The sequence below is a fragment of the Triplophysa rosa genome, linkage group LG17 (assembly GCF_024868665.1).
Source record: "Triplophysa rosa linkage group LG17, Trosa_1v2, whole genome shotgun sequence".
In the NCBI taxonomy this organism is placed as follows: domain Eukaryota; kingdom Metazoa; phylum Chordata; class Actinopteri; order Cypriniformes; family Nemacheilidae; genus Triplophysa; species Triplophysa rosa.
The window spans coordinates 9,252,193-9,279,592 of record NC_079906.1 but is presented as its reverse complement, the minus strand read 5'-3'; the positions used below and the strand labels follow the sequence as shown (position 1 = coordinate 9,279,592).

The 27,400-nt window shown below is 38.2% G+C and overlaps 1 protein-coding gene across 1 annotated transcript; it reads right to left on the bottom strand.

The window, feature by feature from the left end:
• Nucleotides 1–1,564: 1,564 nt before the first annotated feature.
• On the bottom strand, nucleotides 1,565–26,622 carry si:ch211-158d24.2 (multiple epidermal growth factor-like domains protein 9). The gene is made up of 6 exons (XM_057357403.1): nucleotides 25,980–26,622; nucleotides 19,465–19,663; nucleotides 12,172–12,311; nucleotides 10,142–10,291; nucleotides 5,939–6,208; nucleotides 1,565–4,814 (listed from the first exon to the last, which is right to left on the bottom strand). The coding sequence occupies exons 1-6, from the start codon at nucleotides 26,413–26,415 to the stop codon at nucleotides 4,339–4,341; spliced, it is 1,671 nt and encodes a 556-aa protein (XP_057213386.1). The 5' UTR covers nucleotides 26,416–26,622; the 3' UTR covers nucleotides 1,565–4,338.
• Nucleotides 26,623–27,400: the final 778 nt, after the last annotated feature.

Here is a 27,400-nt window from a genome sequence, read left to right as displayed (position 1 = left end):
CAAATACCACGCCTTATTAAGTAAAACAAATACAAAAGGAAACAGATGTTTTTTGTAATTATTTTATCCTTTTGAATTTTACTGAACTGAAAACAATTGAAAACTTTCTAATGTGGGCTTAATAACATGTTATGCCAAAGCACTTTGAGCAGTGATTCAATGTTGCGGTTTTTGACTCAGGAGCTTCCATAGCAACTTTTCCATGCACAATACATGTCATTTTCTTGCTTTTACAACACAAAGAGAGTCAGACCAGCATAAGACTAGTAAACACACACAATAACCCATCAAACATCAAAGAAATCACATTTAATTATGTGAACGGTGTAGAATGGAACATGTTTATCATTTGCTATCTTACTGAGTCCTTCAATGCATACTTAAAGTTCACCCAGAAATAAAAACAATTCTGTCATCATTTATTTGATTTGATTCTAACACTTTTTTGATTGGTTCGGCTCCCCAAGCATCAATTATACATGAATGCGTTTCGGTATTACACATATTAAACAAAAAGGTTAGACCAGTTGCTCAAGAAAGTCAGACCAGAATCAGAGGTTCATATCAGTAAATACGTTCCACACGGTTGAGAATAATCCGGTGTGGTGTCTATGGTGTAATGTCTGGCACATTACATGCTATGAATGCTGAAAGTCAGTCAAACAGACGTCACACTTCATTATTCTCAACCCTGTGGAACAGCACCTGTTTATCTTTAGGCATGTTTTTGTCCTTTGATGCACACCTACTGAGTGTAAGTTGCATAAAGCTGTCCATATGCAAGAGTGTTTATGTACTATTCATCCACTTTGTTTGTGTAACGTGACTGTGAATCATATAAAGTGGGGTCAAAAAGTGTGAGACTAGTATGGACAGTGCCTCTTTGTGGTTTACAGTAATAGTTATGATTTCAGGAAAATGTGGTGATTCATCATTTGAGAACTTTCCAGTAAGTATCTTGTAATGGAAAAAAGAAATCTGGCTGTTTGTGCTAAGGAATCGATATTGTCAGCGCGACAAATATCCATATTTGATGTGCAAAATATTTCGTATTCCCAACATTTTCTCATTTGTTTTGTATGTTTCTGTTTTTCAATATGCTTAACATAAGTTAGAGTTACGCATTTCTATGTGATCGCAACCCCCACTGTATGTTTTATTATATTGTGTCTGCATCTGTGACTATAAAGTGCTCATTTGTCAAGGGTAGATTTTTGTTTTGTAAAAAAAAACAATTTATGTCTGTTAAAAAACTGTTCACACATGTTAAAACCTGCTTCATAGAAAGCGCCATGTTTGATCATAATCATCCACATTAAGTCTTGAGGGTTTGGCACAGATGTCGGTCTGGAATTGTGCCGTCAGATCCAGTTTTTGCCGTGGACAGCTGCGCTACCTTCTTAAAAATAAAGGTGCTTAAAAGGTTCCTCACAGCGAAGCATTTTTGGCTCCACAAAGACCCATTCAGACAAAGGTTTTTTAGAGAACCATCTCTGTCTTAACTTTTTATAATCTTTTTTTATAAAACAGAAAGGTTCTTCGGATTTTGACCAAAAAGGTTCTTCTGTGGCACTGTGAAGCATCTTTTTTATAACAGTGTACGCCATTGAGGATGTGACTGTGAACATTCATGTCTAACTGACTATTTTTATTCAGTTATAGTTTGCCTGTGGGGAAAAGTTTTTTATGTTGTTTATATGTCTTTCTGCTGCTTTTAATATGCTTTAAGATAAACCATGTGCAAATTCATCATTTTAAACCGTTGCGGAGTATTGTCTTCATAAAACGTTAGTTTACCAAAGACAGTTTAAAAAATGCAGTTTGAAACTGCCTCTGTTTATGACATCATACATCACGTTAACAGATTTGAGCCATATGTAAGGTTTATGCATAGACTCGGCACTGAAACGATCGCTGGTGTTTCAGGTCTGATTGTGACTGCTCACACGTCAAAATGATGCGGCGGGGACTAATTTACATATTTATGACTCTGTGTATACTAAAGGAAGCAAGGGTGTAAAGTTACATTCAAGTTATTTTAAGGCATGAAGAAATCATCACAGGAATTTCTTTCTACATATGCTATTTTAATGCTTGAAGATGAGTTGTATGTGATTAAATTATCAAATGGAGTGGGACTTTATAATATCCTTTATAAGAGCCGTAGGGCTCATTTGTGTACCTTAAATGGGTCACGTGACTAAAAACATTCAGGCGTCTAAAGAATTCCAAGTGAATGTTCTTCTGATTTGCAACTTGTCAGTTGTAAAGGTGAAGTGTGCGATTTTCGAGACACAGCATCATGAACGGAAATACAAGAATAAGGACAAAAAGGTTTTGCCTCTTGTTTAACAAACAGAAATTCCTTCCCCCCCAAACTATATACAGAAATAAGAAATGACACGCTTCCCTTTTTAATCACTCCATTCACTCTTATTCAGTCTAAAACACGGCATATACAGTATCATTAAAACATCCTCCGATTCAATAATCCTTTAATTTTGTCATTTGATCACCCGAAAATGAGAAAATACAACATCTTCCACTGAAATTGTTTGTGTTATTATTGCGTAACCCGACTAAATAAATTAGAAAGAAAATAAGGAAAAACTAAGTCGTCCAACACAGTCTTTGAGGATGTCCTGAAAAGTCAGCCTACAGAGTTTGCATTCGGTATGATACACTGTACAATGCAGCATGAGGAACAAACAGCAATAAAATCAGACCACATGAGACAAACACAAAGATAAATAAATAAGAACGAACACATCAACTTAATAAAAAAACACAATAATTCAAAAGAGCATTGTCCAAATCATCCAAATCCGAAATCACATTTCAAAGGGTGCTGGCAAAACAATGGAGACAAAAACGACATGGTGTCCTCCATTGTGTAGATTACAGATTCCCGGACACATCGCATCGCAACGTCTTCTAAACTCGCAAAGTCCCGTGTCATTCCACATGGCTTTCACGACTACAATATCGTGTCAAACATTTCATCCGGTTTCTGTGAAACCTTGCGGCAGAATCTGTCCGTCCTCACAAAGTCTTTTTGTACATTCCTGCGTAGAATCCAGCTCTACACAATCAAAACTGAAACCGTGTTTTTACACGACACCGTCACTCCCCCACACACACACACGCATGATACAATAAGGCTGAAACAGGTGCTTGTGTTACCAGTTTACCAGGTATGATTTTGATGTAGGGTCTTCGTTTTGGTACAGACTCAAAACAGGAATTTCCTCTTGTCGTGGCGAGAAACGGGAAACCGTATCAAGACTGCATTCCAGAGAAGTCTTTGAAGAATGAATGAAATAGTCTCAGACAGACCCACAGAAGTTCTTTCAATGTCATCTGAATGACACTTCTCTGAGAAGTCGTCTATGAGTCCTTTACAGCTGGCTTGTTGACTGAACGTCCATAAATTTTGGAGATATTTCGAAAATCCTTGGATGATGTAATTGTCTCCGTCTAGCAGTACTAGGCGTGTTGGTCTGTCATGCCTCTTTAATGAAAGTGAAGCCCTATTCATGTATGCAGAAATATTACACTTCTTATCATTTAACTCAAGCACACAAAGTTTAAAGGCTCGTGAACGAGAAGCGTCTATGTGTCTGAGGGATAACGTGACTTAATATAATAATGGCTTGTCTTGAATTTACTTGAGTTGACTCCAAAATGGTACCGGAAAAATCTTAAATAAAAACACAGGAAGCAATGGTACCAGGGAGGCTAAATAGTGTTTCGTCTGAATAAAACAAATTTACCCAAGAATTTTAAATATAAAATTCACTCTCATTTCATTCCAACCTCGGACATAAAGAGAAATTTTGGACATTGACAGCCTCTGGTCATCATGTACTTGTATACTATAAAAGAGTCTTGTTAGCATTGTGCTAAACATCTCTTTACATGGTCTACAAGAGAAAGTCATGGAAGTTTTGAACAGCGCGAGGGTGAGAAAATGAATTTTTGGGTGAAATATTCCTAAAATAAAGAAGGTAGCTTTGGCAATCTTCAAATTTTTAAGGGGACAGTTCACCCAAAAATGAAACTTCTGTCATCATTCTTTTAACCTCATGTTGTTCCAAACATGCATGTTTTTTTAGCAAGACCATTTTCAAGAGGGTTGAGTTTGTTTTAAAAAAGTAATAAGTGTGAACAGTAACTAGCGTTTTGCGTAGCACGTCTTTAGACAAAAGACTCGTAACTGACAAAATGAGTCACCATTCGCTTTCATCGTTTTAAAAGCAGTTTCACAAATTATCATAATGGTTTTGAACAATTTACGAGTGAGTAAATAACGAGAGAAGTTTAAGAACCATCAACTTTTCACGCTTTGTACATGTTAGCAGCTGTGGCTAATGCTAACTGGCCATTAGCTGCGACCACGCACGGTTCCTCCTCTAACAGTCCGTTGGGGTCGGCGTGTGGAATGCTGTCGTGATAGCTGCTGAAGCTGATGTTATCTTCCTTCAGCTCGATGGTCCAAAACGGGGCGTTCAGTTTCCGATTGCGATACTCTCTGTACGTATACACGCCTCCGACGAAGCCCATGAGGAGAACGACGACGACAATGATGACGGCCAAAATGATGATGTTAAACTGCGTCCACGACACCACGGTCAGGGCGGAGGCCGTGCTGTTGTGTCCCGCCGAGTCTCCTGCGCCGGACTGCAGGGTCGGTAGGCTGGGGCGGGTCGTGGTGGCGAAGGAGGATGTGAGGAGAGGAGGGGTAGAAGAAACCGAATTTCTAGATTTGGGAATTTCTGCCTGGATGTCTTCTCGAGTTGGAAGAAGTCTCACAGCTGAGGAAGAAAAGGGTGATAAAAATGGTCAGTGCATTTGTTTTCGAACGTATTGAGTTAAATGTTTTCCTATGTAATGAGTTTGATTGCCCAAACAAACACAGGGTTGCCATACAATTGATGTTTATATAGTGATAAATTTGCTGTTTATTTTCCTGACCGGAAATGTGGCTTCACTTCAGTAGTTGAGTGAAAATGCCTGAGGTGTAATAAAATCATAAAAAATTATCTAGACAATGTTGAAGTTTGCATTCATTACTCATGAGTCATGGCTCATTTAGTCATTGAAAGCAAAACTCAGGAACCCTAGCAACCATTGTAACAACAAATGTGCTCACAATAGAAATGACATCATCACGAGTTTATATTGATAAACGATGATGTACTGACATAATGTTCCTAAAATTAAGAGACCATTAATTTACTATTTATAGGTATGTGTTTAGGTAAAATGATCACTTTTGCTTCATTCTGTGAACTACTAACAATATTTCTCCCAAATTTCAAATGAAAATATTGTTTCTATTAGCAGAAAACGAAAACTGAAGAAAACGATCAAAATAACAGAAAAGATGCTCTGGGTTTTACTGCAAATACTGCAAAGAAAACAAGTTCATATTTACTTTTACACAATACAACAGTCATATTTGTACATGTATTTAGGAAAAGTTTAAATTATATTTTATGTGATAACCTGTGATTTTTATCAAAGTTTTCATGTGTCTTGTCATACTGTCAGTCTTTCACGTTGCTGTTGGATGGCTTTATGTCACTCTTGAGGTTTGATTTTGTTGAAATTCAACAGACACTGGACTGGAAATGTCACAATACACCTAGAAAGGCTGAATAAATGAAAATCTTTTTTTCCGTGGGCCGAATCTGTATACGGTCCTAATACTTATCGAGTAAAGGCCTCAAACCAGTAGAGGGCGCTAATAAGATCTCAAAGTGTCCACAGCCTTTTCTACATATGATCGAATTGCATAATAAATTAATAATTAAACAATAAAACAATGAATCATTCTACACATAACTACCAGAAACTACTGCATATAACTGGCTAGTAAATATAACTACTGCACATAATACATAAAAACACATCCCAATGTACATGCTTGTCGTACCTCTCAGGGTGCAGTTGTGGGAGCGCGCGACCCCCACGTAACCATGTGCACAGATCTCACAGTGTTCTCCCGCCGTGTTGTTGATGCAGCGATGGCAGCGTCCGGACTCTGGGTGGCATATCTGAGGAATAGATCGAGGGTCCGAGTTTCCGTTGCAGTCGCAGGGCACGCACGCGCCTGCTGATTTAAAGAAGCCGTCTGTGCACACATCACATGTGGGGCCAGAGAAGCCAGGCTTACATTTGTCACATACAGGGTCCCCGCTGGAATCTGTCAAGAGATCACACAAAAGAGAAATAGCATGTGATTTTGGGTTTATTTCAGGAAAACTTATTACAGTGTTGATGTTTCTTTCAATGCACAGTCATCAGTTAGTTCTCTTCTCAATGACTCATTGTAGTGTAGTTACCATTTCTACCACAAAGAGGCGCCACAACAACACATTTTATGCTAAGCCCTTCATTATCTGTTGAGGTGTGAATGAAATGCAGATTCAGTATTGAGATTTATTTTTGGTTTCTTTAAATTGTTTGTACAGTAGAGGTTCTGTGCTACAGTGATTATATCAGATGGTGATATCATGGTATCAGTACTGAATGATACACTTTCAAAATGTAATACATTTACATTTACGCATTTGGCAGACGCTTTTATCCAAAGCGACTTACATTGCATTGTATTATACATTTGTTTCTGACTATGTGCAATCCCCTGGGATCGAACCCATGACCTTGGCATTGCTAGTGCCGTGCTCCCACCACTGATCCGCACGAAAGCCGAGCCATTGGTTTTATGATACTACCATGTTTTAAGATATTTATCTGCCATGTTTTTGTAGTTAAAATATCATGGCATGGTAAATTCAGTATCACTGTATCGGTTATAAGTACTGTAGTTTCAGTGGTTATTCATGTACCTTGATATTTAGCATTAACATCAAAACATGACCTCAAAAGAGTTAATGATTTATTTATATTTATTTAATTTGCCACGGCAACCCCTCTCTCTGACAGACTAAAGCAGATCTCTAGCCACGACACCCCGACCGGCTTTACTGCCTGGTGACATCCACAAATCTGTCGCGGGGAAATCAGAGAGATGCAGACAGACTGGTGGCAGTGACAGAAGGAAATGACCAGAAGGCCATTCATGTGATGAGAAGTGCTGATCCGTGCCAGCATCACGCATACAGTGTGTACTAACAGATGAGGCACTTTTAACCTTTAACAAAAGGAACTATTTAAACAGAAATGCACATTCACTCGTGTGCTTTTTAAGTCAAATTACTTTTCATATAATCTGATGGCAATTCTTTATCTTTCCTGAATGGTCTGTCAGGTTTTTAAGGATTTAAATAAATAAAAAAAATCCTAGCCTGGATGTAGATGACCTGCTGCTGCTTTACCCTTTGCAAAGAAACAAAACACGCACTTTTGGTTACATAAATTCTTTAAAGACAACAGGCCGTCACTCTACTGTCGGAGTTGTATTCGTCCATACGGGTCAGTATCAGTTCCAAGGCATCCTGAACATCAGCAAGAGCCAAAAAACATTCAGGAATTTATTTTCTTCAGCTAGAGGAGCACTGAAAAACAACTAGTAGGATTTTCTTATTTTTTGTGTTAATTTGCTTAATTTTTGGTAAATTTACTTTAAATTTTTATGTGGCAAGTTTTTGCACACAGTTTTTAAAGTAAATTTACCTACATTTTTTCTGTGGCAAGTAGGGTTGCACGGTGTACCGGTGCTAAAGCTTCAAAATACCCGCGATGCCTCTCTATTTTTGAAACGGTAGTATCGTAGTACCGTAGTTAATGTTGCGTATGCACATTAATATTCATTAGAACACTTGCATCTGCCTTTTTGCGGTGTTTATCTCCTAAATGAATGTGTGTTTTGAATGTCTCGGACGAGAGAATGAGTCAAATTAGCGTTTTGAACGAGTTGGTTAAATGCTTCACTAACTCAGTGGAAAGTTGACGCCACCTACTGGCCGTCTTAGTTCTGCATTTAAAGTAAGCCTAATATTTCCCTTTATAAAGACTGCTGTATCAATTAAATTTGTCCCACATTTGAATTAGTTCCTACGTGAAAAATGATCTAGTGTACTTTAGTATTTACTACAGTAAACTACTAAAACTCATAGATACTAGTGTTTTTGAGTCTTACTACGGTATTTGCAACTATTTATCCAATTACTACAGTTAATACAACAAAATATTCTAGTGCAACGTATAATACAGTTTACTATAGTAAATACAAAATGTTTAATCTAAATCTGTGTTTTTTGTATAGATTTGAATTATGAACATGGCACAGCATCGTGATACTACTTGGTATCGAGATACTTCAGCTGGCATAGTATCGTAAGACATGTTTATAGTACCGTGACAACCCTAGTGGCAAGTGGGATGCACAATAAATTATCGACCATCGGTATCTGCCGTTAAATGGCCTTTTTTAATTTTATCAGTATCGGCCCAATAATAAATTCAGGCCGATATATTATAGCCAGTTTGAACCACTTTAGCTGCACTCTGCTCACAGTTCAAATCCAGTACAGCACAGTCTTTCTGTCATGATCATTCACCTATTAGCAAAACATTGTTAATGTAGGTACAGTATGTAGATATTATGAATGTGTAAATTATAGGAACAAAAGCATATTGTTTGAAGCCGATTGCTGTCTGAATGCTTTCTGTTTTGAGACCTGTTAAGACTTTATTTTATTTTATAGACATATTTTTTATTTGTTTATTAAATAAACATTATACCAGAAAAGTTGAAAAGTTAAAGAATCTTCAACTAGTGTAAAGTAGGCTTGGTACATGATTTTCAGGGGGAAAAAAGAACTAATGGATGCAGTGTTTTCAAATAAAATCAATTGTCCACTTTTTGCCTTTTGTTTCAGTCTCAGAAAATGTTATGTTAATATGTAGATATTGTATATCGGCCAGTATATTGGTTATCGGCTTCCAATGTTAAAGAATTATCGGTTATCGTTATCGGACAAAATTTACATATCAGTGCATCCCTAGTGGCAAGTTTTTGCAGAGTAATTGACTTAAAAAAGTAAATCCAACTATTTTTTTCAGTGAGTATTAGTAAAATCAAGTTTTCTGGCAGTAATATCAGAAAAATAAAGAACTGATTCTGACTAGAATTTTAAAACGATATTCACAGTTTAAAGATAAAGTCATCCCAAAAATCAATTCAAATAGTGGCAGACGATCTTCTATAGTCTTGGACAAACGTACATCACCAATAATAGCTCTTGTTTGACCTAATATATAGGAACTGCAAAACTGGGCACACTTATATAATGCTTCGGAACTTTCACTTCTCTCTCTCTCAGATTCACTCACTGATTCTTCTCCTCAGGCTGCAATGGACATGTATGTAATGTAAACTGACAACTCAAAGCCACCGTGACTGTTGCTGTGCAGCTGGGACCAATGGACAAGAAGCTGAACTGAAACAAGATCTCTGATTGGCTCTTGAGTGCCACATACACTTTTAGAAGAGGTCAAGACCCCCAGGTGACAAAAAAAAAAACACATCAACACCCGCAATTTCACACGCTGCCATCAACCTAATGCAATAAAATTTGAGGTAACTGGAACAAAAGTCAGGCCACTTATATAATAAACTATGTTCTGTAGTCTGGAGTTCACATCCTGTAATGATAACATAATCCCAAATATAACACCTTTCTCTACCTTTGAAAAAACGTTCTTTTCTATTGTTTTTGAGATAACCACGGCCACATGGTTAAAGGGACAGTTTACCCAAAAATGAAAATTCTGTCCTCATTTACTCACCCTCGAGTTGTTTCAAATCTCTATGAATGTCTTTGTTCTGATAAACACAGAGACATATTTTTGGAAGAATGTCAGTAACCAAACAATTATTGGCCACCATTGACTACCAATTTTCGGGTGAACTTTTCCTTGAATTAACATAAGCCAATTAGATTTCTTCATTTTTATTCTGAAGAAAATATCTGTGAATGCAAAGATCCATCCAGTAAAATCCCATTTGATGTTTTCCTGTAGAATAATGTCACTTTATTGTAGTTGGGCACCTTGCTTAAGCCATGTTCATGTTGTCTTTGAAGTGAAGAGTAACAGAACATCAGAACATCATGTACTGATCTTATATCCTGTCTTTGACCCCGTGAGCGTCGCACAGATGGAGACTCACCGAGATGGCAGCTGCCGGAGGAGCTGTCCGAAGAGCAGGGACAGGGCGTACAGGCATCCCCTAAACCGTCACCATGACGACGGTAAAAACTGGGCAGACATTCCTCACAGTTGTGGGCCTGAGTGTTGCCCTGGCAGTCCAAACACACACCTGAGGGACGGAGAAAATAACAAGCAATGTTACATTTCGATTTTATGTCACAGAAGCTTTATTCTTGTTCCTTCTTTGTTCATTTTAATAACAGCTAAATCAATGTGTATGCTACAGTTAGGTTTTTTACTGCCTGGACAAAGAGAATGCAAAATAAACTGGCAGAAGCCCAACGCCTTTGTATATCATCCACCACTGATGTGCCGAGTCAATGAGTTACTGCTGGTCTCCTGTGTGTGGGGTATTACGCTGTGAGGGTGGGGTGTAGATCTATGAACTGCAAGCATTACGGAGATACTGATGGGGTTTATGACTGAGGAGGGCTGTAAATCTGACTCTTCGCATCAGGGGTGGGGTTACCAACCACACACACACAAACACACGCTTGCGGCGTTGAGACAGATGGGTTCCTGGACACGCATGCAAGCTAATGCAAGTAGCTGAAAAACACAGCTTTGACATCAGTATACCCAGACATGCGTGAAGTGATTTAAGACAAACGCGCCTACACTCCTCAGATGTCAGCAGTTTGGCTTAACTAATACACACGCATACACAGACATGAGCGTTATGGTGATTGGGTGATTCAGATTGAGGTTAATTAACATCTGGGTTGCCTAGGATACAAGGAGGGAGCGAGAGAGTGAGAGAGGTTTGGATAATGGTATGATAAACCCCTCTATCTCAAATCTGTAGATATTTTAGATTTAAAGAGATAGTTCACCCAAAAATGATCATTTACTCACCCTCAGATTGTTCCATCCAAACCTGTAAAAACGTCTTTGTTCTGCTAAACACAAAAGGAAGATATTTGGAAGAATGTCAGTTACCAAAGACATCTCATGCCCCATTGACTCCAATAGTATTTATTTTCCCTACTATGGCAGTCAGTCATCTGTTTGGTTACTGACATTCTTCCAGATATCTTCCTTTGCGTTCAGCACAACAAAGAATTATACAGGTTTGAAACAACTCGAGGGTGAGTAAAAATAGATTTAATTTTTATTTTTGGGTGAACTATCCCTTTAAAGAAAGTCCCTTGTTCAATGTGATGTAAAGATATAGTTCACTCCAAAATAATGTTTTGTCATCATTTAATCATTTACTGAAGCTCAAGTAGTCTTAGAAGACTAAAGATATAGGAAATGAGTTCTATGAAAAGAGTATTTAATAGCTTGAAAGCACAATAAATGCTATAAAAACATTTTAATATACATATAGACAATTTTATCAGACTCATACGCCTGGCCTGAAGTTAACTTCTGGTTTGTGTTTGGTTATAACAATTTATTTTATATAAAATTTATATGAATGTTAATTTATATTTGTATATTATTAATTGTATTACATACCTGTTCTGCATTTATTTGACTAACCAATAACTGTCTATCTATGTCATGTGTCTAAAACAACAACCTTGTTGTTCATTCTCTCCCTTGCTTACTCCAGCTTTAATCATGGCCTTGTGAACTAACGGTACTGTTTAGCGTGTTGACAAAATGTTTATTTGCTCTCCTACTTGTAAGTCGCTTTGGATAAAAGCGTCTGCCAAATGAATAAATGTAAATGTATTCAATTAAAACTACTCAACTGTTATTGATTCTTTGCGGAGGTCTGCCGGAAGTTAAGTTTGGCCCACATAATGTTCGTTTATGTTGTTGTCGCTGAAACGGTCTATAGATTTGTAAAGTACAGTAACACATTTAACAATATAGAAAAGTATTGGGGACAACATTCCCGGCAGAAACATAAGGCTTGTTTTTACATTAATTGCATTAATTCTTTAATAAATAAATGTTTGAAAACTGTAATTTGTGGATGAATTTAGGGTGGTGCAAACTCATCAGCAGCTGTGAGATGGTCTAGAAACTGACTCTGACCTGACTGTGGGTGGCAGTAGGTTGAGTGGCTATTGCATTGGCATGGTTGGCATCCTGTGCTGCTGAAGTGGAAGAATCCAGGATGGCAGTCGTCACACTTGGGCCCGTACACACCTGTTTTACAGTCACACGTACCTGAGCTGCAAGAGACAATATATGTAAAATACAAAGATGAAAACAACTGAAAAGAATAAAATAGTAAAGTTACATCGCGCCACATCCAGTGTGGACACAATTCAAAATTATAATGGGTTCTATTGTCTTTTGTCATGTCGTGTCACGCCTTGTCGCGTCCGGTGTAGACAGGGTGTTACATAATCTTTAAAAATAATTTGTGGGTTGTATAAATAATTGTTGTAATTGTTCTATAGTTAATTGATACTTTAACATTTGTTGTTAAAATGTGACAGTCTCTTGACAACGTAAGTAGTTTACATATATCGCCTGAGAATACAATTGTTTCTATATTTATATAAATGTAACATTCTCTCTGGCAGACAATACAATAACAAAGGGTCTACCGGTTGTGAACTGAGTAACTAGGTCTTATAGTTGAGCATGATGTAGTAATGTTTGTTGATGATCATAATAAAAGTATATTTATTTCATTATACGAGGGGTTGCTTGAGAGTCTGATTGTTGTAAGATCCCTGTAAGAGATTGCTTTAAAAGACTATAGGTCAATATAGTACACAAAAACAGAGTATTTTATTTACTCAGCCTAGCCGTGACACATTGAGACATTGTGCTTTTGCAGACAACACATGTTCAGTTTGCAACCACCCACAAACCTGAGCCTTTTTTCCCATCTTTGTCCCATCATTGACTGTTGTCTCTATACCACACTATGAATAAAATAACCAGAATTGCGAAATGTGCATTCAACCATTCATGACAATCTCACAACACACAATGTTCATGCGAACACAAAACACAAATAATTATCAATCTCAAACACATCCATGAAATCTCACTCACTCAAACACACACTTGTACTGTATTCATGGCTTTGACCCAGACGGCTACCAATCCTGCCCCAAACTGTCATGCACACTTTAGCAGTCTAGACCTTTTATTTTTAATTCCACCACTTCTACATGTGGGTATACATGGGGGATCTGTGGCCCATACCACATTTTAAAACCATCTGCTGCTTTTGCCCCGATTCCTGGAATCTCTCACACAGACACACACACACGTGCTGGGTTGCCATGTTTTATGGGGACTTTCTATAGACGTTAGGAATTTTATAATGAACAAATTGTATATTGTTTTCCCTAACCATCACAGAACAATAATGCACTTTTAACATTTTCAAATAAGTATCAATTAGTTTGATTTATAAGCTGTTTACCTCATGGGCCGTCCCAGAACAAAAAGTATTGGTATGGCTGTAGGGTTTACCAGGACCACACACACACAATCCCAAACTAATTTAATCTTAATGTGCTTGCAAAGTTGTCAACCCATAATGCTTCTGGTCCACATAAAACTACTAAAGACTGTGGAAGTGATACACTAAGGAAGATTAATAATCAATAGAGTAAATCAGATATCCAAACTAAATACAGATCTCAAAGAGAAAGGTCCATTTACGTCTATTTATATAGAAACAAAATGCCACATCACAGAAAACACAAACTAGATTTTCCAGAGTGGTGCTTATCAGAGCTGCTGTTGTGGTTTCTGAGTGGTTTTCATAGTGTTGATATATGGTTTCAATGGTCTTCTGGGTGGTTACTTGTTGGCCAAAGTCCAAAAACCCACATCCATATCTCCCCAAAACTGATATGGCGTTAGATCTTTCGTCATTATAAATGTATAGCATTATTTCAGTGATCTCGTGTTTATCACACACCTTAAATGAGTAATTTTCCTCATTAATAGACTCCCTCACTATCATCACACAGCCCTGGGCTGTTGTGTTAGATCTGGGGTGAAGGTTGTAGTGAGGTGAGGGGGCTCGGGGTTGCGCGATTGGTTCCTGTGTGCGAGCGGAGGGGGTGATGGATGAGAGAGAGGGCGGACGATGGGACTCACGGGACAGGTTTAAAGCGCTCAGCCATGCTGACAGAATCTCCAGCAGCACTGGGGACCCCAGGATAAAAACAACAAGAGCAGCAAAAACAGAGGCAGGGCACACACCAAAAAAGAAAAGCACATAAAGAGATTTTGAAAGAAAGGGGGTGACATAAACAAAAGCATCACGGCTGGTTTTTGTTCGGGCTGCTTTGTAAGAAGCATACATGACATATAAAGCAGCGGCATCATCAGTGTCCTCACCATCCACCCACACTACAGGCATACTCTCACTGTGACATATGGAAATGATCACACTGAATGTAATCTGAATTCATTCAGACACGCACGCACCTTATTATGGATCTACAGTAGTGTTATGGAAGTGTGAATGGGGGAGGGGAGTAGAGAATGATGTTGACAAGACAAAACAACATGTTACACAGTTATACATAAATCTACGGCATGTTTTTGTGCTTTCAATCATCACATTTTTGCACAATTATGTGGAACAAAAAGAAATCTTTACAAACAGAAAAAGAATGCAATATTATTCATTTATACTTATAAACATAACTATATGTGTGTCTGGGTTAAACCTGGGCTTTCTTAAACCTTTCTTTAGACTATGAATCTACAAGCGGTTACCGAGATGTCCATTCAAGGTGTAATGCTTCATAATACAACATGTAATAGTGTCCCCAATGATATCACATGAACTAAATGGACCAAGCCTTGCTTCGGCTTTGTTACCCATCATTGATGTCTGCTGGGAGTCATCAGATACATTTGCACTTATCGAGTCTGTGCGAGTGTGTGTGTGGGTGAGCGGGTGCATGTATATGTGCACGGGCCAATAGACAGGTTACCATGGCGATTCTGAGGAATTAGAGTGAGGTGGGACATATGACCTATCAATCACATTCTCAGGAGAAGGGAACGAGAGATATCAAGTGAGAGAGAGAGAGACCACCACAGCGTGTTAAAGGGACAGTTCACTCAAAAATGAAAATTCTGTCTTTATTTACTCACCCTCAAGTCGTTCCAAATCTGTATAATTGAATACAAAAGAAGATATTTCGAAGAACGTAGGAAAGCAAAAGGTTCTGGGGCACTATTATGGTAGTCAGTGGTGGCCAAGAACTGTTTGGTTACAAGCATTCTTCCAAATATCTTTCTCTGTGTTCATCAGAACAAAGAAATTATACAGATTGGGAACAATTTGAGTGTGAGTAAATGAAGACAGAATTTCCATTTTTGGGTGAATTTTTCCTTTAACACATTCATATGACTGGAGAAAAGATACAGATGCAAAACACAATCACGGTCCATACAAAAACAGAGTTAAAAAGAGTCAGTAATAAGAGCATATAAAGATGTCTGTTTCCCAAACAAGCACCCAGTCTGAATCAGACATTATCAAGGTCAGATAATGATCAATCACACCCGGTCGAACGTCCGACCATTGCTTTTACATTCATTAAGAGACAGATGTCTTGTCTTTCTCTGCATGGGCTACAGACAGCTCTGTAAAGCCAGCTGTTGAAACCATTCACACGGTGGCACATTTGACGTTTTGTGTAAACAGAAAACAGGGCGGTGTTGTAGCTGTTAGCACCATGATGCTCTAAATGGATCAACCCTTGTTCCAGAACGACTATTTACTTTAGTCTTATTTAAAAAAAAACAAGTGTTCAGATAGAAAAACACTTCTATGCATTCGATCTGGTAAATGCAGCTAAAAAATACTAGATTCATGCAAACAGGCCAATAAAATTAGAGCTGGCAAAGTATGTACGGTAGGCTATTTGTTGTCATAATATTAGTAAAAAAACCTGTCCAACCGTTAGTTACATCTCAGCTGTGTGGACACTGCATTATGGGGTTGAAATATGAAGCGCTGTCAGGGAGTCACAGCACATGATAACTCACCATGAGCATTTTACTTGAGTTCACAACATTAATATATAATGAGTATAAATAAATATAAATGCATAAAGGCACTCAGGTAGCTTGTTATAAATTATAATTTATAATGCAATCATTTATATTTATTATAATACAATACAATAATTTCACTACCGTTATGTAAAAAAGGAAATTGTAACATTTTACAGTCCTTGTAATGTGTTTATTTTTAATCATGAAAAAAATATTGTCCATAAATGATGTATGTTACTATTAGAGTATGGGACTCTTTTTGCATTACAGTAATAACAATATATAATTTTAACGCAAATCTTTTTCTTACTCAAGGTTTTCTGTCTTGTTTTCCAATACAATTATTTAAACATCCTTAAAACAAGATAAGCAAAATTATATAATATAATATAATATTTCATGTCTTGCTTGAAGCAAATCTTACAGTATTGAGGTTTTTGCTTAAGAAAAATTTTGTTTGCCAAAGAGGTAAGAAAATATGATCTAATTCTCGAGGAAAAAGTTTAACAACAAATGTTAAAAGTTTATTTTTCTTACACCATTTGGCAAATAGCTTTGTTCTTGTTTTAAAGGTGCTGTCACGTGTGGGTTTTTTTTTGGAGGATCTATTGACAGAAATGCAATATAATATACATAACTATGTCTTCAGAGGTGTATAAAGACTTTACATAATGAAGCATTATGATTTTATTACCTTAGAATGAGCTATTTCTGTCTACATACACCGCGGGTCCCCTTACATGGAATTCGCCATGTTGTTTCTACAGTAGCCCTAAACGGACAAACTGCTCTACAGAACGCGTTTCATAAATATGTTATCTCCTTCGGCAAAGAAGCGAAAACATCTTAGTCCTGTGAGAGCCGCTGTAGTGCTTAGAAAGGGAGGGGTGGAGTGAGCCATTGGTTGCAATTCGCAACCTCACAACTAGATGCTGCGAAAAATCTCCACATTGATCCTTTAAGCATAAGCTTCACAAAATTCTATTAGATTTCTGTGAAATCAAGGCAGAAGTCCTATCCCCTAGTAAATATCTAGTTTTAGGGATGTTTAGACAACTGTGTTGGAAAACAAGACAAGAAAAAGAGTAAGACTATAATTTTATTATAAGGTGAAATCAAAGATCCAACACCTCCTCACAGCACGCGCAACTCCACATGAGAAACTCTTAAAGGCGGGGTGTCCGATTTCTCTTAGCCGTTGTTGATGTTCAAATCACCAAAACAAACACACCCCTACCCCCATCTTTCGCTTTGGTCAGCGCTCGGCTCGGCTAATGTCTGTCCTGTACACTGTACACCTTACTGCTGATTGGCTACAAGGTTGTTTTGGTACTCGGGTAAGCGTAATTCGGAAATGGTTACCCCGCCTTTATTAGGCAAAACCTGAACAACATCACTCAACACAGCCAGCTTTTAACCCAATCAAACCTATACACTCCAATCCTGCAGACTTGACACATAATATGTCATCATAATATCACAAGACGCTTCTTAAATCATTTGGATTGCTTGTTTGTGCGTGTGTGTATGAGTGTGCATTCGGCGAGAGAGAGCACATCGAGCAGGCAGCAGAAGCAGAAAGCTCATTAATGTTTCAGAGATCCTGGGGCAGATCAGCTGCATATTAACTAGGTCAGTGTTACACAACGACTGGACCCCCCCCATCCCTCTCTCTCTGCTGCTGCCATGGAGATGCCAGCATCATTCTCTATCTTGCATCTTTCACAACCATGACAACCGTGGAACCGGGTGCTGTAAACCTTGCCTGCTGCTTTGAAAGTGAAAGACTTAGATGTTTTAGGCGGAGAACACATGAAAGATCTGGTTTCTTAGCAACTGGGGAAGCAGCACAGATGTAGCTACCAAAACCTTTCCTGGCATCATACTTTATTGACTTACCTAAACCACAGGGCACTTTACATGTATGTTGTACTTATGTACGTATGGGTTTTTAATGGCCTATGCCACTACTGTTTTCTAGAGAGCAGGGTAGGTTGACAACAACCGATACAATACCAATACATTTATAATTTAACAATTTATATAATTGAATTTAATGACAAATAGATGCAGAAATTAACACCTGTGCTTGGCAAGGGGTCTCAAACACATCTGTTTAGAAGAATGCTTGTAACCAAACAGTTTTTGCCCAACATTGACTACCATAGTAGGAAAATTGCTTTATACATTTCTTTGTTTTGTTGAACACAAAATAAGATATTTTGAAGAATGTAGGACAACAAACAGTTCTGGGGTATTTTTTGTCATTTTTCTACTATGGTAGTCAATGGTGGCCAAGAACTGTTACAAGCATTCTTCCTCTATTACTGCATGTTGTTAGATGATAAGCTCTTAAAATCCCAAATCAAGCCCAGCAAAAGTTCAGTTTTGATATGGCTGCTATGATATGCTAATATATGTCTTGGGAATACACAGTGTATTCAAATAAGTTAATATAATTTCCCCGTGGAGCTCTTTAAGTATGAACATCGAACACAGTAAGATATCAGTCTGATCAGAGGTGTGAATCTGTGATTTCCCCTAAAATAACCACAACCCACCTGAATCACACAGTAAATGAGCCTCCCAAACACTATATTCATTATACTGTATATGATTATTATTAGGGTTTTTCATCGCAAGGGATGTTGTATCAGCTTGCTTCCATGCTTGGCTGACTATTCAGAGGTTGTATTTAAGATCATAAAACTTGACCTTCATGATGTAAAGGTGAATTAGCTTCTCTCTCTCTCTGCACAAACACTGTCCCTGTTATCTCTGCTTTAAAATACAGTCAGATATCCAATCATTTCATTTGCAAAAAAATTCCATTTGTCTTTGAAGAAATGTCCAAACTTGGGTTTAATTATGGATTAGTTTATTTAGGCCCTAAAAGCCAAAACAAAGCATCTGCTCCCTGCAATGAACATCAATTGATGTCATTTTTCCCAATCTGGCAACACTCATCATGTCCCTGTTGAAGCATAGTTTACCACATAACATTTAAAGCACAGTGTAAATATACCAACAGGCAACTGAAATTTCCAGATGCATCAAGTGTGTTCTAAGATATGCGAGTAAGAGAGGAAATATGGAATTATACAATTAAATAATACATAAAGCTTTAATCTAACAAAATCAATACCAAGTTAATGTAAACTCCCACAATCCTTTGCTACACTCGGAGTACCAGTTTTTAGATTCAAGTATAGGTGATGTCTAGTTTAATGATGGTGACTATGTATGTACGAAATGATTTCAATTGCTAAGAAGTAATTCACACGATAAGCATTATTGTTAAAAAACAAAGACTTTTCCCACAATGCTCCTTACCTGTCACAGCGTGAGCTGACTGCGCCGAAGGAGTCGCAACCGCAGGGCAGGCAGCCGATGGTGCCATTGGTGAAGTGATCCTCTTCACACTCCTCACACTGCAGTCCGGTGTTACCCGGCATACAGTCACACTGACCCGTCTCACGGTCGCACTCGTCGGGGTCCGACACGCCCTCACCGCTGCAGTTACACACCAGCTCTTCAGAGAGGACACAGAGAAATTCATTATGAATTTTTGACAACCAATGACAGCCGTAGTACAGCAAACATTTATACAAATCACAGAAAAAGGTCAACATGAATGACTGATGTGATTAATATTAAATAGAGGATATTGTTTAACATTAATGTATGAAATTTAGCGGCATCTAGCGGTGAGGTTATGAATTGCAACCAATGGCTCACTCCACCCCTCCCTTTTGAAGCACTACGGTGGCTGACACAGGTCAAAGATGTCGTCACATTTTCACTGCTTTGCCATAGAAGATAACGTATTTAAAAAACTCGCTCTGAAGAGCAGTTTGTCTGTTTAGGGCTACTGTAGAAACAACATCGTGAATTCCAACTCGCGGTGTATGTAGATAGAAATAGCTCATTCTAAAGGTAATAAAAACATAACGCTTCATTATGTAAAGTCTTTATACACCTCTGAACACAAAGTTATGTATATTATATTGCATTTCTGTCAATAGAGCCTCAAAAAAACTACACACTGGACCTGTAATGCATCTCACTTCTGCTCGAGGAGAATCTCTCCTTCATATCTGCTATGCATTACCCTGCTCCATCCTGCTGTTCTCTGCCAGCTGTAATGAATGACTCCCTCTGGTCTGATTCTCTGATAGCTCATTAAGCTGATATCAGCCTGCGAGACTGCAGATATTTAGTATTCCAGAGAGGCCGGACGGCACTATAAAGCAAGACCAGAGATGAAATGCACAGAATATTGCAGTAGGATTCCAACCCCAATATTCCTGGAAATGACTGAAGCTTGTGTAATTGCAAATCCATACCAACCGCAATTAAATCAAAGAGGAATTTCCAGGAGTGTTGGTGTAATGTTTAAATATTGATCCGAATTCAGTCTGGTGACCATTTGGCTCAGCATTATTGAGAACAACATCTGGATGTTAAGTCTAGCTTCAAGTTTCGGAGGTTTTCACGATAGGCATGTTTGCTGTGTGATGCATTTGCGGTCAACTTATATCATAAACGTGTCTGTAGAATGCATGGAGAACGATGGTTATTTTCAACCCAGTGCTTTCAATTTGCTGGTAAAATGAAACAAGCAAATTGTTTATATTCGACTCAACGATGGGTTAAAACAACCCAGCATAGGTTAATTTGCGGCCCAACCGTTGGTTTTGTCCCTTTTTTGACCCAATACTCAACTCAAATTTACCTTTTCAAAGTCGCTTCAGCTACAAGAGTCTCGCCCCAAAGAACCATCAGTCTTTATCGATTGACGATTGGATCTTTTTACTGGAAGGCGGGACTTTCTTTTCTAAAGCAGCCATATTGAGTGTTGCATTCCTCCCCATTCATTGTAAAGGCAGTGGCGCATCTTGTTTATATATATTTTCTTTGGCTTTTTCTGGTGTCTGCATGACAGCTTTCAGATTCACCAATTTTCATTTTTCAAACTGCCAATGTGAAAGCGCCTTCAGTGTACAATCTATGGATGTAGATTTTCTTTTATATATAAATGCACTTTTTTGTTGATAGAGGCAGTAGACATTGCGTATATTACATATTTATTTATTTAGTAAGTTATTTTGGGGTTACTATTATTGTTTTGGTATTACTGGTGATCAACCCACCATTGGGTAAAAATGGGACAAAGCCAGCCGTTGGGTTGTTTTAATCCATCGATGGGTCAAATATAAACCATTTTCTGGGTTCATTTAACCCAACAGTTGGGTTCATCCCTTTTTGACCCAAAGCTGGGTTGAAAATAACCCAGCATGTTTTAGAGTATAAGAACTGATGAAAGGAAAGAAATGCAACGGAACAAGAACACGTGCAAAATTCGAACCCACTTATCTCACATGAGCACCACAGCTCCTATGATTAAATAACATCAAACGCTACCTGATTATCCACATATCTCCTTCTTGTCTGTAAGATCTATAATGGTCTTAGACGCTGTTGTCAAACGTGTTTTATCTGACAAAGCAAAGTGGGCTATATTTGTAAAAATGGAAATCTGAAGATCGCATTTGAATCGATCTTTCATGTAGTTCATGTTTTTATTCAGCAGCCTTTGTTCAACCCAAAGCAACATCTTTTCCAATAGTGAGGGGCCATTTTCCTCTTTCAATGGGCCATTTAGTTCAAAGGACAAAAATCAAAGCCAGACAAGAGGTTAACCATTGTTTAACCACCACGGCACCTCTACAACATACAAACAGCCTGCCTGAACATATTCATTTTAATGTAAAGAACAACGTTAACAATGGTCTGCTCAGCATGGGTTTAATGCATAAAACTGAAGAGACGGCACGCAGCAGTGATGTATGGTAAAAGCCACATGTCTGCCTTTAGATTCTCACACGCACGTCCATCCCCAAGAAACCCATTTCCCCAGATTTACTGCAGCGGGTCACCCAGAGGGGCACCTACCTGCTGGAGGGAAAAACATCATTTGTATGCACAGACAGACACACCTTCTAATGCAGTGGAGCCACACGTGGCTCGCCAGGTATCTTTCCCTTCACCAACATTTGATCGTTAAAAACATCATAATATACTGTATATGAATATTTCAGGTTGTCCTGGCCAATACACGCATGCAGTGCTATGCGCAAGCCGCGTCACGACACTAATCAACAGCAAACAACTTTTATATGGTAACCTCTCGCGCCGGCAGCCCAGCATCATATCGAAAGCCAACAGGCTCCCAATTCGCGTGCTTTTTACCCAGAGCGCGAGGTCTTTTAGAAGAGCGAGCGTCATTCTTTTATTGAAAGTTACGGCTCTTTGTGGCGTATTATACAGAACTTAATACCGCGCTATGTAATCACATGTAAAAAGTTTTAAAAACACATGGAAGTAAACTGCGACGCGTCAGTATGGATGCGCTGTGTTTAGCTCCTCATTTCCGTGTGAGCAGTCTTTCTCGCATATGAAGTCCCTACAGTTGTCAAGGTTGACAGAGGAGTTGTAATGCCGGTATGTAAGTGTCTTGACCTCCTACAAACCGAACTACAAAGCTATTAGCAAGACGCTAGGTATGTTCGCTTTCATGAGATGTTGCGCAGACCGATCGGCCTATGACATCAAAGTGCCGCGAGAGCAGAGCTCCGTGTGCTTTCGAAACGCGGTACTCTGATGTCAGACATTCGCCGATCATGCAGCATTTCAAGAAGTCGAACATCGCAATGCAAAGTCAGAAGACACATATGCAGTATTTTGTGAGTATCAGTACTATGAACGAGCACTTTTTAAATTTGTTATATGTTAGATATAGCCTAATGAAGTTTAATTGAATGGAGGCCTAATGTAAACCTGAAAGTTGTTTATAAGTCATGGAAATCATTTTCATGGGCCCAGATGTATGCACTGTTTCGTTTGTTTCACAGTTTTTGCCTTGTCTGTGGACATGTTCTCTTATCGATGGCAAAGAACAATTGATACCCACAGGGACCATAAGTGAGGCTGTGGACATAAATCAAGTTATAAGAATTGAAGACATTGAAAGATGTTATAGTTTTTGCAATGGCTCTTTTGCAAAAATAAATGAACCAAAACTGGAAAAATGTCTCTTTGGTTAAAAAAGGTTCCCGACCCCTGTTCTAATGCAAAGAGCTGTGGAGTATGAACGTAAACACCTTCTGCTCCTGAGGGGGAGCTGTGGAGGGTGTGGATAAGAGGCTTACAGACCCTGTCTGACAGATTAGACATACATAAGCGAGGCTGCCGACCAGACTCATCTATTTATGAGAAAAAATATGATGAGAATGTTAAATATGACAGCGCGATTAAAAATGAGCCAACTGAGATGATGAACCTTTGATGTGAGGTCAATTCATTTTGGCTTCATTGACTTGAAGCAATAATGAATGGCAGGAAAATAAAAACATTATCACAATGATTTGAGCGAATCTCGTGGAAGATGTCAGAAAACTGTCTGTGTAATATTTAACTAAAACTAAATAGTTGCCTATGATATTTTTAAGACAATTAATTTACAAAAACGCACATAATTACAAAAATTGGAGTTACCTTAAAACATGTGTATATTTAGCTTTTTTTATTGTTTATTTTATTGTTTTATTTTACTGTTTACTATATTTGGGCTGTGTGCTTATGGTCCCAAAAATCTCAATGGTACTAAAAGTGAGTTTCCATTTTTTAATAAAACAATTTTTTAAAATATTTTTTCTATCTTTGATCTTATAACCTGAACGTTCTTGAGATTGACCCATTTTTTTCTCTCAGTGCCATCGCACACACTTAACATCAGCAATGTATTTGAAAGCCTGGATGTCAGACAACAAAAGAAATAAAAAATGACAACGGTGTCTGACTCATGCGTACTCAGTAACCTATATCACTCCGTACGTTTCGAAATTCCACCAGAGACACACTGTCCACTCATTTCACTGGAAATCAAACCCTGCTGCTATGTAGGTCAATCATCTCTAAAACATATGTACTGTACCATAAGACACTTAACTGTTTCCATTTAAGATTCTGCAATCAGATGATTGTCTAGCTAAATTGTGCTATACATAATAACAACAGAAACGCCGTCGTAAATGTTTTATCTGAATCGGTTAAAAAATGTGTCAACAATGTGTCTTTGATATAATTCTGGTACTGATATGTTGTTTTTCACTCAGTCTGATTAGAAAATGCTTTAATTGTTAACCAATAAAAAAAGTGAATGTAAATACGTCTACTGAAATATACAGACTTATGATTTATATTTCTTGTCTTCTCTCCAAGATGACAATCGTTTTATTAATTTATCCTTCACACAAAATTTTTAGTATTATCATTAATTATTAATGCAGCTGTCAACTAGCCTATATAGTGAAAATAGATTTGAATAATAACTGTTGGACAATAGCACTAGAAATTGTTTTGATCCCAGGAAACACAAGAATTTAGCGAATGTTGCTTTGGATAAAATCATTTGCCAATTGCAAACGTAAATAAAAATGTAATAAATGTTTGTATTTTCTTTTTCTTTCTGTGTAACAAAGATGGAAATTTTCAGTGATTTTTTATTTTGTCTTCAAAAACTAAAAGTATGTGCCAATACAGAAACTTGTTTTCAAAAATAAGTAACGGAAGGTGAAAGGTGTGACGCCTCACTGTTGATTTCTAGCCAGCTGTCTCAGGTCTGTATGGTTTGTTATCCAAAGTTCTTAGGCAGGCTTAGACGCTGCCCGTGTTTTGGCTTTTGTGATCTTTGTCTCCAGATTATAACCTCAGCCATCATGAACAATAGCTGTGCGATCTCTGATCACAACAGCAGGCCGGAAAAGGGTGGGACACTGGTGGGATAGTTTGCCCTCTTCAAATGTTCTCAAAATATGTTGGCGTTTCTTAAAAATAAATTCTTTACAGTCGGGTAGGGAATGCAAGAAAGTCAGAGCCAGAGGGTTATTATATTAAAACAACCCCACAAACCAGCTAGCTTTCTTTGTCCCCCTGTTGTTCTATTAAAGTGAGTTTCTACATTTATATCAATACAATGTAAAATCAATGGGGGGGTCAATTACCTCTTTTGTCAGTCTGTTTTCTAATCTTGGGGGTTTAGCATTATCATGTGAAAGTAGGCCAAGTCTATAGATACTAAGAAAACCCAAACGATCATTTAACATAAATGAAAGATTTACTTCAATCTAATTAACAATCTGACCTATTTCTTTCCAAGACGTGCACAATGGATAACCCCGGGTCATTCCTTCTAATTTACAAATATCCCAACAAGAATCCCCGCTGGACATTTTCAAAAATATGGTGATCTCCCTTAAATGATAAAACCCACAGATTCTAAATTCCTTCATACTGAAGGGGTCAAATGAAAACAGACATAACCAGCTAGGACAAACACCATGAGCGAGTTCAATCAACAAGAAGCCCATATGATTATTAAGCTCACCCATAGACACTCACCCACCATTAGACATGCAGTAATAAACATGATACCCTGTTGCATCATATATTATGTAAATTAAAGGTCAAGTTTTATTACAAATCAATACATTTGGACAGAGGAACGGACAGAGACTATGAAAGAATGTGCTATCGATCTACACCTCATCAATATATATCATGTTGCATGGCTATGACTGCTAATGAAGTGATTCCTGGCGGCAGGCTGCAGCTATTACGCTTGATACTGTAAAGGATTAAAGTGACAGATCAAGGCCTGATGATAACGGGTTGCCAGACGAAGACAAATAAATGATTATGAATATACAAAAAAAAACATGTCAATGACAAATAAAATGATTACCCTATATACAATTGTTCCATTATATTTGCGCATTTAAACTCACCTTGAGAATGTTCAGAGGTTGTGCTAAGATCAGGCACGACGCCCGGTCTTTCTGCTTTATTATCAGACATCTGCGATGCTTTCATGTCAACAGAGTTGAGCTTTCTCCCATCAAATGCAGCTATATAAATAGAATCAGACAGAAACGATGTGTTGGGCTCCGTTGTTGGTGGTTGAATGGTGGTGGTTGCTGGTGCGGCGACATTTATCGGTTTTCTGGCGGCGATCGTGGGCGCTTGTGTTAATGCGACAATACCGAGCCGGTACCCTGGAAACCCGTTAGCGCTGGTATTCAGATGCTCTTTAGCGACTTCGCGAGATTTCCGTATTAACGGCAGCGCATCGTAAGAATGAGCCACATCGGTTAAGCCCATGCACACAAACACGATGAATGGGAAAACCGGAGATGTAAACATCATTAAGGCAAGCCACCACATAATAATAATTTTAACGCTCCATGAAAACCTCCTCGAATCGGACGTCGCGAGGCCTCTGTCCTCCAATTTCCATCGGGTTATTCCAAACTAGGTGGTTTCCAAGCCGCCCCGATGTTTCCTACTCCACCATATCCGAGTGAGACCCCCTTTTCCTCAATGGCTTTTATCCGACTGCAAGGTGTTTGAGCCGCACCGACCTGTAGTAGGAAGGAAGCGCATTAGAGTGACACACTTACTGACCAATCAGAATACAGGACGGGTTAACGCCGAAGTCAGATGCGTTGTTTTTTCTTCGCTTGAGAGACGGTGAGCGGTCTGATTGGCTAACATCGGGTGCGTCGAAACCTCGTTGTTGATCTCTGGCTGGTTCATGCAGTCAGGCGATCATTAAAATATTTCCACGGCTCGTTTTATAGCCTATTGTCACACAACACACTATTACTACCGCTATTTCACACTATTTATAAGGCACGACATTAATATTTGTTTATATCACATACATGTTTGACTGCTGTTTTACCGGATCAATAAAATAACATTTTAATCTAACAACTCATTTTCAATATGAAACACTCACTGTTTAACATATTGTGTAAATTAAAACGGCCTTCGGTGTTTTATTCGACGATTCAAATAAAACTCAGGTACAGTCTCAAGTTGTCACAACATTATTCTCGACCAATAACGTTACTTCATCGTGTGATTATTGCTTTGCTGTTGCTTTTCCTGCAGCTCGGCCTTTTTTTTCCCAAGTGGTTGATGTCCTCAGGACAACATATTTTGTTGACCTAAGGACAACATTTTTATAAATAAGACCTAAACCCACACCAAACCCCAACCCTAACCATAATTTACCCCTAAAATCAGAGGGAAATGATAAGCGAAAAACAATGGTCTCGAAGCACCTAATCCTGGTTGGAAGATTAAATTTAAAATAAACTGTAAATTTATTTCTGAAATCTGATTGGTTGATTTAAATGTTGTC